Genomic DNA, 16,174 nt, shown 5'->3' with positions numbered 1-16,174 from the left:
TCGGTGTCACGTACACTCTGCTACAGGGTGCAGACTGGCTGCGGAGATTCAGGGCCGCACACCAGCCACCGTCCCCAGTAGGTGCTCAGCACCCTGGCTGAATCGAAGGGCACTGTTTCTCAAGCACCTACCATGTGCTGAGCACCTCAGCACAGGGTCCCTCAAGCTGCTCTGTGAGGTCAGACACCCGAGGATCGGGACATTCTGGGGGAGCCCGGCCCACATGAAAGGGAAGGGGTTATGTGCACGGACTCAGTGGTCAGGCTCTGCTCTTTGTCGCTGCCCAGGGCCTGGAGTCACTGCAGATGGTGACTGCAGCCATGAAATTAAAAGATCCTTACTCCTTGGAAGGAAAGTTATGACCAACCTAGATAGCATATTAAAAATCAGAGACATTACTTTGCCAACAAAGGTCCGTCTAGTCAAGGCTATGGTTTTTCCAGTAGTCATGGACAGATGTGAGAGTTGGACTATAAAGAGAGCTGAGCACCGAAGAACTGATGCTTTTGAACTGTGGTGTTGGAGAAGACTCTTGAGAGTCCCTTGGACTGCAAGGAGATCCAACCAGTCCATCCTAAAGGAGATCAGTCCTGGGTGTACATTGGAAGGACTGATGTTGAAGCTGAAACTCTAATACTTTGGCCACCTGATGCAAAGAGCTGACTCATTTGAAAAGACCCTGATGCTAGGAAAGATTGAAGGCAGGAGGAGAAGGGAACGACAGAAGATGAGATGGTTGGATGGCATCACTGACTCAATGGACATGAGTTTGAGTAAACTCCGGGGGTTGGTGATGGACAGGGAGGCCTGGCGTGCTGCAGCTCATGGGGTCGGAAAGAGTCGGACACGACTGAGTGACTGAACTGAACTGAACTGAGGGCCTGGAAAGATGCCTCATCTCCAAGCCTCCGTTTCTGAGACAGCTGCCCCCCACCAGCTCTGCAGGAGGCGGCTGGACACCCTGGCACAGCACCTGCTCACTGCAGGTCCTTCGTCCACACCAGCGCTCATGACCACGAGCACTGAGGGCATGAAAACCCTAACAGAGCTACGCTGACTCCTACCACCCAGCTTGGAGTTACCCCTTGATGTGCTGGGTGGCCTTGGGCAAGGCCCCCCTCTCCAAGCCTCGGTCTCCTCATCTGTAAGAGAGGTAACAGAGCCCCGACGTTTCAGGCGGGGGCGTGAGTCTTGCCTTAGAGGGCCCCTGGGCCACGGCAGGGGAATCAACAGCGATCTGTCCGTTCCCTGTGCTGGGGAGAGCACTCCCTGCTGAAGGTCCCCCCCCCCCACCCCGGCCCCTCACTGCCTCAACAACATACTGGTCCCAGAGCCTGAGTGGGCTGTGGGCTCGGCACTGCCCCCACTGCGGCCTCGGATCAGGGGCTGGAGGCACCAGGCCAGCCTCCGGGAAATCGACACAGACCCCTGGCGCCCTGCCCCCTGGCCAGCCTTGGAGTCGGGGGACCCCAGGCCCCAGCCCACGCGGGCTTGTTGGTACCTGGTGGCGGGTAGCACTGCAGCAGCCGCAGGAGCTTCACAGAAAGCCAGGGTGCCGGCACGAAGTAGTAGGTGTAGTCCTGGAGGTCAGTGGAGGCCGAGGAGACGATCTGGGGGCAGAGAAGGGTGGGCAGAGGCAGGGGAACGGGGAGGGGCAGCTGTCACAGCGTGAACCTTTATGGAGCAGAAACTGGAGGCTCAGGGAGGGTGGTGAGGAAGCCTCGGGGACACAGAGTGTGACCGGGTGGATCTAAGCCCAAGCTAGGACTGGTCGATCTTTCCAAGTAAAGCTGGTGATAGGTGGGCAGGGAATGTTGGCCAATCTGATCCCCTTCTGTGAACTCCTGATGCCAGCTCGGCACCTCACAACACCCTGGGCCGCCTCCACTAGCAGCTGAACCTTACCAGCTCCCTAGAGCAGGCACATGGGTGAAGGCACCTTCTTTACTGAGTCTACTGACTTAAACATTGGGTTGGCCAAAAAGTTCACTGGGGTTTTTCCATAAGATGTTAAAGATGCCATCCAGGGCAGAGGGCGTGGACGAGGACAGCGCCAGCTGCGCATCCCGCTCAGTGTCTGGGGGCCGAGGCCTCAAGGACGAAGGTGCTTTCTGAGATGGAGAGGATGGGCCGGCTCTTCCACAGAGAGGAAACTGCCTGAACGGGGACCCAGAGACAGGAAAACCCACGCCTATCAGAAGAGACGGGAGGCCCCTGGAAGGAGGGCAGTCCGCTCCTGTGTGGCTCTCCCCCAACACTGGAAGCTCCTCAGGAGCAGGAACTGAGTCTGACCCTTTCCTGGGTCCCTGGGCCTACTACACAGTCAGATAAGAGAAGGGCTCAGCGAAGGGTGGGGGAATTAGTGAAAGAGCCTGTGACTTTATTGTCCTCACGGCAAACTCCTATGCAACCGTGAAAACCCCTTCTCCAGGAAGCAAGCCTCATCCTGCTCTGAGCCCCCTTCATGACAGTAGTTGCCCCCCCTCCACTGTCTGTGGCTCTCCTACCAAGCGTGGCCCACGGAGTATCCGAATGTGTGGTGAATGAATGAAAAACATGGTTGAACGAATGAGCTAATGTTTTGTTTTCTTTGATTGAAAACCCAGGCCTCTCTTTACCTGCTCAGGAAATGTTTCTATTCACTCCAAGTTTCAACTCAGGTAAGGATCACCTCCACCAGGAAGCCTTCCTGGACTTCTAGGCTGGGTAGAGTGCCTTCTTTGGGGGCCTACAACGTCCTTGCTATCTCCATGACCACACATACTGTCCCTTGTATGATAATCTGTGCCTGAGATGGCCTGTCCTGCAATGCATCCCTCCTCCAAACAGAAGAGGAAGCCCCTGAAGGCAGGCTTGGGTCTCACTCATCTGTGTCTTCAGTGTCAGCCCACACAGAGCTGACCAAAGAAGCAGCCTCGGGGCATATGCCCAGGAGGGAAAGAAAGATGCATGAGAAGGAAAAGTAGGAGAAGCAGCAGGAGGAAACAAGAGGGCTCAAGAGGGAGGGAGGCAGGAGAGCAACCTCCCTTGCTGGGAGCTCCCAGTGCCCTGGGCGCTGCTCTCACATGCTATCCAGGTTAACTCACAGCAGCTATGCTGTGAGACAGGCACCTGGAATCACCCCCTTCAAGCAGATGAGGCCAACGAGGCCCAGAGAGGTGATGCCACTTGCCTAGGGCCCCATAGCCAGGAAGTGGCCAAGCAGGGATGAACTCAGCTCTGAGCCTGCCTTCTTAACCGCTGGGCTGGATGGTCTCTCAGGGAGCGTGAGGGGGACCAGAGGGGTGCCCAGGGAACAGGCACACCAGGGTCACCTTCCTGCAGTCGGCGTGGACACCACACCTACCCGGCTCAGGCGAGACACAGCCAGAGAGACACACGTCTTGAAGTCATCCGGGTTCTTCTTGCAGAGACAGGTGATGAGGCTGACAGCAGCTGTGACCACGCCCTGCGGGGGCAGGAGAGAGGCAGGTCAGGGCCCTCGGGGGACTGGGGCATCAGGGGAGGGGACAGAGGTCCGAGTCTCTACGCTGGCTGGGCAGGCACTGGGACGTGGGGGAAACTCTGGGTGTCAGAAACAGAGGCTGGATTTTTTCTGAGGGGTGGGGTGAGTGATGGATGTTGGGGACACTGGACAGGATCCCTGAGTGGCCAGGTGGGTGTTGGGGACAGAGGCAGGGGGCCTCCGGCATTCGGGGCATGCCCAGGGTGGGCTGGGTCTTGGGGGCAGGGGCCTCACCATGTGCTGGTCGTTGAGCAGGTGCACCACGCGGGCCGTCCACTCGCCCATGGGCACCAGGTCGGGCGAGGCCTTGTAGAGCCGCAGCAGGCACAGGGCCGCGCTCTGCTTCACGCTGTCCATGCTGTCCCTGTGGGGACACAGAGTGGGGTGGGGGTGGGGGTCAGTGCGGCCCCAGCCCTGCACACCGCCCTCCTCCTCTCTCACTCCTCCCAGGAAGGGTGTCCAGCGAGAGGCGGCAAGAGCCTGGTGGACCCAGGAACCCATCTGGTGCTGCCCTCACGGCCCACCGGGCCCCCAATTCTTCCTCTGCAAAATGGGTTGCATCCCAGTAACCTCATGGGGTTACAGGCAGGGCAGGCGTGGCTCTGCACCTTCACTTAGCTGCCGTCTGCTCCTCTGAGCACCGCCTAGGCACTGGGCACCCGGCGGCACTGCGGACTGCATGTGCGTGCTCAGCAGCTCAGTCGTGTCTGACTCTTTGCAACCCTATGCACTGTAGCCCACCAGACTCCTCTGTCCGTGGGATTTTCCAGGCAAGAATACTGGACAGAGTGGTGGACAAATTGGTCCAAAGAGTGTCCTCAGAGAACTTATGTTCTTGCCAGGGCAGCCCCACTCTACAACAGACGCCGTCGGGGTTCAGTAGCCTCCTCCAGGGCCGGCGCAGGAGCTCTGGGGACGGTGTTTAGGACGAAAGCCTCACTGATGCGGCACCAGGTGAACAGAAAACCGAGAGAAAACACTAAAAATCTACACAGATGTTCCCGGCAGAGTGAAGAGCCTGTGGAGGCCCGGAGGCAGGTGGGCCTGTGTGTGGGAGGAGCTGGGAGGAGGCTTGGCGCCCCCTACAGTCTCTAGGCTATCTGAAACTTAGGATCAAGCTTTCACTGATTCTTGTATATTCTTAGCTATCCTCTGTTCAAACACTGCCTCTGTTACGATTCTCTTCCTTTTCTCCTTCTAGAACTCTGAATGGTGTTGTTAGACTTTATCTCCCTTGACTCCTAGCCTCTCTCTTTTTTTTTTTCAACCCCCGACACCCCAGGGGCAACAACACCCAAAAGTCGCTTGCGGTGTGAGGAAGCTCTCAAAGGGCGAGACCAACCACGGAGGCCCGGCAGGCCAGGGGCCTCGGCGCAAGCTTGAATCCCCTTCTCCCCTCTCGCGTCCTAGCCTCTCTTAAATTTTTCCATCTCTTTGCTTCTCTGGGCTGCATTCTGATTAACATGTCTCTATTTACAATCCTTGCTTTGGTTCTGTCTACTCTGCTGCTAAACTAAACCATTTATTTTCTTTATGAAAACTCCCAGTTCTATTTTTGGCTGTATCACGTGGCTTGTGAGATCTTAGTTCCCCGACCAGGGATTGAACCTGGGCCCTTGGCAGTGACAATGCTGAGTCCTAGCCACTGGACCACCACAGAATTCCTTGAAAACTCCAATTCAACTGTTATTTTCTGTTTTCTTTTTGCTGGCTCTCCTTCATGGTGCCTTGCAGCCTGCATTTAGTGATTTTCGACTGTGAGCTTCTCATATAACCTGGAGCTTCATCTAGGAAAATCATAGAGGCTTGTGGTGAAGGTGGCTTTCTCCAGAAAAGACTTGTTTGCGTCTGTCAGGCACTAGCAGGTGGGTAGGGAACTAGCAGTATGTATCTCTTTAAACTAAACTTGACTTACGGATCTATGGATCACCCAAGAAAGGGAAAATCAGGCTGAAAACCAGAGTTGTGGCCTGTTCCATGCCAAGACTTGAAAGGGGTAACTCTGCCTATAGTCCCTAAGGGGATTTATTTCTAGGTCACCCTCACTTTGAAGTGTGGCCTCTGGAGCCTCTGCTTGAACAAGCTTTGTCTTCTATTCCCAGAGGCTGCAGGGCCCCAAAACCAATACCCTGCTTCACCCAGTTCAGCAAATGCCCCAAGCAAAATCCAGCTCAAAACACCAACAGTTTTACCTGCTCAAAACACACCAATTGCTTCCCATTTTGATCAGAAGAAAATCCAAACACCACTATGGAAAAACTCAAGCAAACTTTTTGGCCAACCCAATACAAAGCTCATGCCTATCCCAGGGTCTTTCCACTTACTGCTCCTTTTGCTTGGAACACTTTCTCCGATATTTCTGATTGACTGTCTTCTCCTCATCATTCCAGTCTCCAATTACACGGCACCTCCATGCAGACACCCTCCTTGATGAGTCTGATTTAAGTAGCCAGCCCCCCACGCTGCCACCTGTTTTGTTTTCTTCACTGTAGCTGTCCCTGTCTGAACTCAACTCACTTCTCTGCCTATGCGTTTGCTCTTTGGAGCCCCTCTCAGATGCCAGCTCCCTGAGGGTGGGGACAACTGTTCCCCCAGCTCCCTCCTGCCTCCCAACGCCCAGAACAGAGCCAGGGACTTTGCAGGTGCTCAAGAAACAGTTGCTCAATGCCCTCCTGATTCAGAAAGATCACAGGCTGATCACTGCCCTTCATGCCTTTCCCTTTTTCACAGCCAACTCCTCCTCCTCACCCAGGTCTCAACCTAATGCCACTTCCTCTGAGCAGCCCTCCGACCCACAGCCTAGTTCAGATGCTCCCACTAAACGCCCTTAGGCTCCTGTGTCCCACAGCAGGGTTCTGAGAGAAAGTAATATGTTTCATCCTGCAATTATTCAATCAATGTTTATCCCCCACCTCTGGACCGTGAACACTGGGAAGATGATGACCGTGTCTGCCTCTGGTCATGGCTACGTCCCCAGCAAAGAGCACGGCGCCTCACACATAGATGTTCAATAGATGATTGCTAAATGAATGAATGGAGAAGGGGCAAAAGTTCTGGAAGGCTGTCACCGACATGATTTAAGGTCATTGCCTCTTCTTCACCAGATGTTAAAGGTCAATCAGAAATTTTGCAAGTTTTATCACATTTAGTGATAGCCCCTTCATTCCTGTGAGCAAAAAATCATTTAATTCATTTTGCAGGATGGCTACCTACTCCAGTATCCTTGCTGGGAAATTCCATGGACAGAGGAGCCTGGCGGGCTACAGTCCACAGGGTCGGAAAGAGTCACACATGACTGAGCAACTAACACTATCGTTATATTTATTTCCAGTGTTTCTCATTACTAGATCTGTGCTTCCTATTATTTTTATAAAAAGGTTATTTCACTCCCTTTGTATTGGTTTATCTTATACCATATGGTAACCAAGGTTGTATGAGAGTCAAAGGAAAATGCCTAAGAAACTCTACAGGCCTTTCAATTGCCTCTTATTTGGGACAAAACATTTTTCTAGTTCTTACCAAGAATAGTAAGTTATTAATAAATAGTGACAAATTTCCACTTTTTTTAACTGTACTTTTGACCTTATTTTTTCTTATGGTACATAAACAATAATTTATAAATATGAAAAAAAAAAAGGTCCATTAGACAGACATCCCACTGGCTTTGTTGGGGAGCTGCCTTACAGGGCCGAGTCCGATTGGTGAGATGACAGGAGACACCCATGGGGCTGTCACCACGCCCAGCGTAATCCCCACGTCCCGGCTGGGAGACCTCGGGCAGGTGACACTGCCTCTCTGACCCTCAAACTGGGCTGGGTCTTGTCTAGCCCACCCCACCAGCTGGGTCCCCAGTGCCTCACCCGGCCACCAAGATGCGAGGGATGTCAGCGGCAAAGGCCTCGCCCATCTCGCGGCTGCCCACGTTGGCGATGCAGTGCAGGGCCAGGCACATGAAGGTGGGGTTGCGGCTGGCCAGGTCGTTCTTGATGGCGTTGTTGATGAGCCGGATCAGCTCAGAGTTGGAGTTCACCAGCACCGAGATGAACAGGTAACCCTAGGTGGCGCGAAGGAGGTGGGGGGCTTGGGGCCTTGTGGCTAACTGACCCAGAGTCCACACCCCTAGCCCCTCCTCCCTCAGACCCAGGGGTCCAGGCCCCCAGGCCCTCCTCCCTCAGACCCAGGATCCAGGCCCCAGCCCCTCCTCCCTCAGACCCAGGGGTCCAGGCCCCCAACCCCTCCCAACTCAGACCCAGGGGTCCAGGCCCCCAGCCCCTCCTCCCTCAGACCCAGGATCCAGGCCCCCAGCCCCTCCTCCCTCAGACCCAGGGGTCCAGGCCCCCAGCCCCTCCTCCCTCAGACCCAGGGGTCCAGCCCCCAGCCCCTCCTCCCCAGACTCACAATCTGCTTCTCCGTGTACTTGTTGGAGCTCAGCAGGTTCACGGCTTCCATGTGCCCAAAGTCAATGTCATGGCCAAGCAGGAAGATGAACAGCAGTTTACACACGTACTTTTTCTTGCTGTAGCCGTCCAAGGCTTTGTCCCCTGGGGTCACAGGAAGGAGGACAGGGTGGCAAAAGTGAGGAAGGATCATACTTACAAGTCCTGGGTATTCCAGCTCCCAGTCCGCTCCTCCCACAGGACCCAGGAGAAGAGCTCCCAGCCTACCCTTGAACTTGGAGCGGATGTTGGCCAGTTCCTTGTTGATTCTCTTAATCTCTGCCTCCTTGCTCTTACCTGGGAAGGAGAAGGCAGGGCAGGTGAGGAGGGTCCCGAGAGTGGAGCTGCCTGCCCTCACTTTCCGGGACCAGGACCCTCCCAGGTGGAAGGGCGGATCCTCTCTATGCTGGGGTCCCGGTCTGGAGGCTGAAGTCAGGCCTGGGACTCCATCTCTATATGGGAGCTTCAGGGAACCAAGAACCTGCGCTCAGGGGTCCCTACCACCCAGGGGGAAAGCCTGGCACACACTCTGGAGCGATCCCTGACCCCCTCCCTTCTTCCTTCTCCTGTTGCCATTGCATCCATGGCTCTGCACCAGCCCCCAGCTGAAATAAGCCCCTGGTAGAGAATGTGTGATGAATGAATGAGTGAAGAAATCGGCTGCCCTCAGGGTGGCCCCGAGGGCCCTCAACCCCACATCCCCGCTGAGTTCCGCACCCCCTGAAAACCTCCTCTGCCCTCAGCGTCCCAACTGTACTCGCTCACCAGGCCTTGCGTCCTGAGCTCCACACTGCCCTCCCCTGCCGCCGCCTGGTCCCTCCTCACAACCTGCCAGTTCTCTCCATACCCCATCCCACCCCCGAAGCCTGGCCCACAGACCCACTTCCTCCTTCCCCCCTACACGTCTGTCTGCAACGTCCCTACTCTTCTGCCGAGATCCACCCAGAGGCGGACTCGAGAGGGCCTCCCCGGGCCCCGCGAGCCTCTGTGCTCCTTGATGCCTGGGAGTCCCCATCGGACCACGATCCGACTGGACGGTGACCCGGTCTCGGCTGCCCTCACCGCTGGCTGTGTCCCTCCTCCAGCTTCCCAGTTCTACTTGAGCCAGACTTCACCATCTCACCCTTGACAGGCTTCACCGCTCACTCAGCTCCTCCGAGCAGAGAAACCTAGGTGTCCTCACCCCCTCACTCGTCGCCACATCCTCTTTGTTCGACCTTCAGAACACGAGCCCAGGCAACCTCCACCATGACCATCTTGTCCAGACCCCATGCCCGCCCACCTGGATCACTGCAGCAGCCTCCCTGCCTCCCAGGGCGGGGACTCTACCCCGGGGCTAGCAAGCTCTGGTCACCCTCACATCTCACTGTGTCCGGCCTGGCAGGCCTCCGCCAGTTCCAGGGCCACTCCACATGCCCTCCCACCTCCAGGGCCTTTGCACCTGCTATGCCCATCTGTCCAATTCTCTTCTTGTCATTTGGGTCTCAGCTCTTGTCACCTCCTCCACGTGGCCTTTCCTGGCCAGTTCTTTAAAGGCAGTGCTTTATTCTTTGGTTTCCTCATTTTAAAAAAGGTCCTCCCTGGCACATGTCACATTGCATAACCATTTCTCTCTACTGTCAAACCTTGGCTCCCCCTTCATTACAAGCCATCATGAGGGAGTTTCTAGAACAGTGCCCAGCATACAGCAGGTGCTTAATAGATGTCTGGTCGGGACTTCCCTGGTGGTCTAGTGGTCAAGGCTCCAAACTCCCAATGCAGGAGGCCTGGGTTCGGTCCCTGGTCAGGGAACTAGATCCCACATGCTGCAACTAAGACCCGGTACAGTCAAACAAATAAAAATAAATATTATAAATAATAAAAATAAATGGCTAGTCATCTGAAGGGTGGAGACTGCTCCGACCCATGGCTTGCGCCCAGGCAACTAGGAGGTTAAGATGAATGAATGAATGAGCACTTAAGAGTATGTCCTCTCCTTCTCTTTAGAAATCCTGCCTCACCAACTACTCCCAACTTCCAGGGAAGCTCCCATAAGCCCCACTTCAGCTATCAACTCCTTCAGGAAGCCCCCTTTGATTAGCACCTCCTGATCAGTTCTAAGCAGATGCTAGAGCTGCCTTGTCAAATATGGCAGCTGTCAGCCAGGCAGCTCTTGAGCACCTGAAAGGTGCCTGTTCTCAAATGAAATGAGTGACAAAGACACATTTAGAAGACTCAGTGTGTGTGGGGGGGAGGAATGTAAACTATCTCATTACAAAGTTTAAAATATTAATTATTGGTTGTTGTTCAGTTGCTAAGTTGTATCCGACTCTTTACAACCCCATGGACTTCAGCACACCAGGCTCCCCTGTCCTTCACTATCTCCGGAAGTTTGCTCACACTCATGTCCATTGAGTCAGTGATGCCATCCAACCATCTCATCCTCTGCCGTCCCCTTCTCCTCCTGCCCTCAATCTTTCCCAATATCAGGGTCTTTTCTAATGAGTCGGCTCTTCGCATCAGGTGGCCAAAGTACTGGTGCTTCAGCTTCAGCATCAATCCTTCCAAGTAATATTCAGGGTTGATTTCCTTGAGGATTGACTGGTTTGATCTCCTTGCAGTCCAAGGGGCTCTTCTCAAGTCTTCTCCAGCAGCACAATTCAAAATCATCAATTCTTCGGAGCTCAACCTTCTTTATGGTCCAACTCTCACATCCATACATGACTATTGGAAAAACCACAGCTTCGACTAGACCAGCTTTTGTCAGTTAAGTGATGTCTCTGCTTTTTAATACTGATATTTAGTTTTGCCATAGCTTTTCTTTCAAAGAGCAAGTGTCTTTTAATTTCATGGCTACAATCACTGTCTGCAGTGATTGTGGAGCCCAAGAAAAAATCTGCCACTGCTTCCATTTTTTCCCCATCTATTTGCCATGAAGTGATGTGACTGGACACCATGATCTTAGTTTTTTGAATGTTGATTTTTAAGCCAGTTTTTTCACTCTCCTCTTTCACCTTCATCAAGAGGGTCTTTAGTTCCTCTTCACGTTCTGCCATTAGGGTGGTTTTAAATGAAAAAAAAAAAAAAGTCTAAATACTGATTACATGTGGAATTGATGCTTTCAAATTGTGGTGCTGGAGAAGACTCTTGAGAGTCCCATGGACAGCACAGAGATCAAAGCAGTCAATCCTAAAGGAAATCAATCCTGAATATTCATTGGAGGGACTGATGCTGAAACTGAAGTTCCAATACTCTGGGCACTTGATGTGATGAGCTGACTCACTGGAAAAGACTGTTGCTGGGAAAGACTGAGGGCAGTAGAAGGGGGTGACAGTGGAAGAGATGGTTGGATGGCATCACAGACCCGACGAGAATTTCAGCAAATTCCAGGAGACAGTGGAGGACAAAGAAGCCTGGCATGCTGCAGTCCATGGGCCTGTAAAGAGTCGGACACGACTGAGCGCCTGAACAAGAGTGTATCAAGTTACATAAATACATTAAAATTAATTTGGCCCATTCCTTTCTGCTTTTTAACAAAAATGTGGCTCCTGAGGAAGTTGAAAACCACTCATGCGGCTCACACTCTGGGTAGGACTGCTCTCAGGCTTTCCCCGGGCTCCCCACACTGCCCGGGCCAGCGCTGCTGTGGTGTCTGGGTCTGCCCCGTCCCCAGACCACACTGAGAACCACCTGAGGGCGAGCGTGGGTCACTTTTCTAGTAATGACTCCACGTTTCACAGGCTTACTGAGTGGCTGAGCTCAGGAAAGACAAGACGATATGAAAAAAATTCAAAGTGCCTGAAGAGGTACAGTGACCCGCTCCGTCCTCAGGGAGGGAGGAGGGTCTCTGGGACCCAGGCGATGAAGGGCCAGTATCTCCGTGATAAGGCTGAACCGGCCCGTGTGGTCCCAGAGCCCATCTGATGCTTCATTTATTAATTACACGTTTCCTGAGCCCTGCGGGGCAGGCTGATGGGGGCCTCGCCGGGCCCCTGGGACTACAGAGATCCGGCACTCCTGAGCCTCCCCCAGGGCCTCCGGGCCTGGTGGGGCGCAGGCTGCATACCTCCTGCCCACACCTGAGCAAGGTATGCGTGGATGGAGGTCATGGGGGCAGCCCTGGGGCCTTGCTGGTGGCTGCCGAGAGGAGGGGACATTTGAGGAGGGCCGTGAAAGATGAGGCGAGTTCAGAAGCAGTTCACCAGGGAGAATTAAGCCTCGCTGCTGAGTGACCAGGGGAGGGTGGCCAGGGCGTCAGGACAGCGCCTCCCCTGGGGCGGGGCGGGGGCGGAACGGCACCCGCGCAGGGCGGGGCCTCGCCTATGGTGCGCATGCTCCATTCATTCTTCCCAACGTGGAACACTCACTCTAATGAGCTGTCTTAAAGCTATTCTGTAGGGACCAGAAAAGGAAAAAAAAAACAAAACCAGTTTTTATAAATGGACCACATACCACATGGTGGCTGCCTAACTTTTACCACAGGTAAATGGAAATCTGAATGGTAATTACATTTCCGACACTAGAGCCCTGGCTTTTGCTTACACATCTATTAAAAGCTTCAAGAAGCAGACAAAACTAACCGAGGGTGTTGGATGACTGAGCAGTGAGCAGGGGGTGCTGGGGAGCTGGGGATGTTTGTTCCTGCATCTGGGGGCCAGTTACACAGCTGTGTTCAGCTGGGGAAAATTCATCAGATTTTGATGAATTTTGTTTTCATCAAAATTCATCACTTCTGATCTGTGAGCTTTTTTATAGATATACTATATATATGTGTAAGTGAATATATAAATATTTTTGTATAGGAATATATATTAACATGTTTTTATAGTTAAGTGTATCAATGACATAGAACAGAATGTCAAACAGATACGGAAAATTTAAAGAATATTCAGGAATTCCTTGGGACTTCCCTGGTGGTCCAGTGGCTTAGACTCCACGCTCCCAACACAGAGGGACTGGGTTCTATACCTGGTCAGGGAACTAGATCCTGCTGGCCTCACTAAAGCTCCTATGTGCTACAAGTAAGATCCAGCACAGCCAAATAAATAAACATTAAGGGACTTACCCACGGTCCAGTGGTTAAGAATCCACCTTCCAATGTAGATGACACGGGTTCAATTTCTGGTCAGGGAACTAAGAACCAACATGCAGCAGAGCAACTAAGCCCACCCCAAAGCCTGCAGGCCACAACTAAGATCCAGTGCAGCCAAATAAAAAAAAAAAAAAAAGAATTTGTGATAGTCAGCTGAGTGAATTATTCAATTATGCTATAGTTGGACATTTCACTCCTTTAATAAAAAATACTAGTGGCGGCTACGTGTAAAAATTAAAAATAAACTTTTAAAAGTCTTTAAATTGTCCACATCTATTTGATATTGTCTTCTGGCTCACCAATATACTTCCCTATAAAAAAGAATTCACAGAAATTACAAAGCATCAGATCTCCCATCAGAGAATGCTCTCTGGCCCTGAGGAAAGGCATTCTGGTAGAGCACATAACCTCTGCAAATATCTAGTGCCCCCCTCCCCTTATTTCTGCTTGGTGCATTTTGGCAAATATCGAGTGCCCAGGTGCCCAGAGACAGCACCTGGGTGCTGCTGAGGGTAACGCATGGGAGAAAGGCAGCTGTGACAGAACTGGGCTGCCGGAAGAAATTTTTCATCACTCAGGACCAGCCTGCAACAGAAGGTGAGCTCCCTGTCACAGGAGGCATGTAAGCACTTCAGGATGTTTTTTAAAAAGATTCCTTTATCCTCAAACATTCCCTGGGTCAGGCTCAGGGATGTCATACCTGCTCTGCCCTGGGGATGCTCCCTGATTGGAGGAGAGGCTGATAGAGATAACGTGGAAAACTTTGACAGAGGCAAACACAGTGAGGGCTGGGAGCCTAGAATCATATGGGAGGAAGAAAGCTTCCCAGTATCCAGCTCCTGGGATACTTTTTTTTTTTTTTTTTTTGGTGGCCGCACAGCAGAGCATGCAGGATCTTATCTCCCTGATGAGGGATCGAACCCGTGCCCCCTGCAGGGGAAGCATGGAGCCCTAACCACTGGACTGCCAGGGAATCCCACTCCTGGGATTTGAGGCTCAATGGACAAGGCTGAAATGCACCAAGCAGAAATAAGGGGAGGTGTGCTTGGGGTACGAAGGTCAGCTTGTGTGAAAACCCGGGGGCTAGCACAGCAGGTGGGGGTAGACTGTGGGGCTCCCTGTGGGTGCTGGGGAGACATGGGAGGGCAGGGGCCTCTTCTGCCCGCAGCTGTTCCCGTGAGGGCCGTGCAGGAGGGAACGAGGCCACCGTCTAGCTACAGGCCAGGGCAGGTGACTGCTGAACACTCCAGATGTACCAGGGGACTCCTGGCTGGGGGAGCTGCAGCTTCCCTGAACATGGTAGCCGGGGGCATTGGGGTGCGCCTGTCGCTGCCATCAAAGGGACCCTCGCCAACCCTGACTGCCGTGAAGGGACTGTCGCGCTCTCACATCAGTCAGGTAACCCAGGCACTGTCCGGCGCCTCACTGCCAGGCCCTTCAGTGCCTTCCAGACAACTGCTGTTTACAGCACAAAGGAACAAATGTTTCTCTCTACTAGGATGCGCCCTGCTGTCTCCCACACAAGTCCGGACAGCCCGGAGTCCTCCAAGAGGGTTCTGGGAGATGAGACTTGTTGACACTGGATCCCTGTGAGGTTCACAACATGCTGTTCCTGCTGCGTCCACTAGGGGAGCCACTGGCCACACGCGGCCGCTGGGCGCTCCAAATACGCTGGTGCCTCTGAGGGACTGGATTCCTAATTGACTTGTAACAAGCTAAAAATTAAAAACTGATCCTCCACTCAGTTACCAGAAAAGTATGTTTGGAACGACTTGGACTCTCTTGTGAAGCTTCTTTTTAACTACAAGTTTTATGAACTATTCAGACAGCAAGTTATTTCCAATGAAAATGGAGCTTCCGAGTGGAGAAAGGAACATAAACTGTCTCATTAATCATTGAAAAAATATCGATTACACATTCAGATAATATTTGGGCCATCCCGGGGTAAAGGAAATAAAACATGTTAAAGTTAATTTCCCCGGTTTTACTTTTTTCATGTGACTCCTGGAAAATTTAAATGTCTGTATGTGGAGGGACCTCGAGATTGTCATATTAAGTGAAGTAACAGATATGTGAGGGAGGCAAGTATCAGATGATATCACTTATCTGTGGAATCTAAAAAAATGATACAAATGAACTTCTTTATGGAACAAAAACAGACTCATAGACATAAAAAACAAATTTAAGGTTACCAAAGGGGATAGCTGGGAAGTTGGGAGGGATAAATTAGGAGTTTGGAATTAACATATACACACTACTATACATAAGAGATAAAGAAGAACCTACTGTATACCACAGGGAACTATACTCAAAATCTCATAATATCCTAAAATGGAAAAGAACCTTAAAAAGGATATGTGTGTGTGTGTGTGTGTGTGTGTATAAATTCAATTAAAAAACTGAGGTATAGTTAATTTCCGACTCATTGGAAAAGACTCTGATGCTAGGCAAGATTGAAGGCAAAAGGAGAAGTAGGGGGCAGAGGATGAGATGGTTAGATAGCATCACTGACTCAGTTCAGTCAGTCGGTTCAGTCGCTCAGTTGTGTGGGACTCTTTGCGACCCCATGGACTGAACAACATAAAAAAAATGTACATATGTGGATTGCCACATGAAAGCCCCGGGTTGGATGTTATCAAAGTCCTCAACTTCCCCTAGAGAGAATTTTCTCCTTGAGCAACCAAGTCACACCTTGTCATTCCCCGGCTTGAGCTCAGCTGCAAAGACCTCCTGAACTGCTTCCCAATACATGAGGGGGCATGTGCTGCTCTGTAAACCCTGGGCCTCTGCCTGGGAACACTGGTTCCCCAAGGGCAGGGGTGGGGGCCAGGGCAGTCCTGACACAGCGCTCAGTCGCTACAGTCGTGTCCGACTCTTTGCAACCCCACGGACTGTAGCCCGCCAGGCTTCCCGTCCATGGGATTCTCCAGGCAAGAATACTGGAGTGGGTTCCCATGCCCTCCCCCAGGGGATCTTCCTGACCCAGGGATTGAACCCACGTCTCTTGCATCTCCTGCCTTGGCAGGCAGGTTCTTTACCACTGGCACCATCTGGGAAGCCCCTTGTCCTGACACAAGGGAGGTGCTGAATGTGATTGTGGACCGAGGTCACAAGAAACACAGCGAGAGGGAGAAAGGGGGCTCAGGCCTGGATCTGTCTGTT

At 52.5% G+C, this 16,174-nt stretch overlaps 1 protein-coding gene across 2 annotated transcripts in view; it reads right to left on the bottom strand.

Annotated features, from left to right (window-relative positions):
* AP2A1 (adaptor related protein complex 2 subunit alpha 1) overlaps positions 1–16,174 on the bottom strand; it is a 28,413-nt gene that overhangs the window by 7,026 nt on the left and 5,213 nt on the right. For both annotated transcript variants that reach the window (XM_065926520.1, XM_065926521.1), the window contains exons 2-7: positions 8,170–8,238; positions 7,904–8,046; positions 7,366–7,559; positions 3,740–3,869; positions 3,347–3,448; positions 1,502–1,610 (exon numbers count right to left, since the gene is read on the bottom strand). In XM_065926520.1, the coding sequence (XP_065782592.1) occupies positions 1,502–1,610; positions 3,347–3,448; positions 3,740–3,869; positions 7,366–7,559; positions 7,904–8,046; positions 8,170–8,238 (747 nt within the window). The remainder of the gene's footprint in view (positions 1–1,501; positions 1,611–3,346; positions 3,449–3,739; positions 3,870–7,365; positions 7,560–7,903; positions 8,047–8,169; positions 8,239–16,174) is intronic.

Source organism: Muntiacus reevesi, chromosome 2 (assembly GCF_963930625.1).
Source record: "Muntiacus reevesi chromosome 2, mMunRee1.1, whole genome shotgun sequence".
Taxonomy (NCBI): domain Eukaryota; kingdom Metazoa; phylum Chordata; class Mammalia; order Artiodactyla; family Cervidae; genus Muntiacus; species Muntiacus reevesi.
The sequence above is the reverse complement of the archived record's forward strand: the minus strand, read 5'-3'. Positions and strand labels throughout refer to the sequence as shown.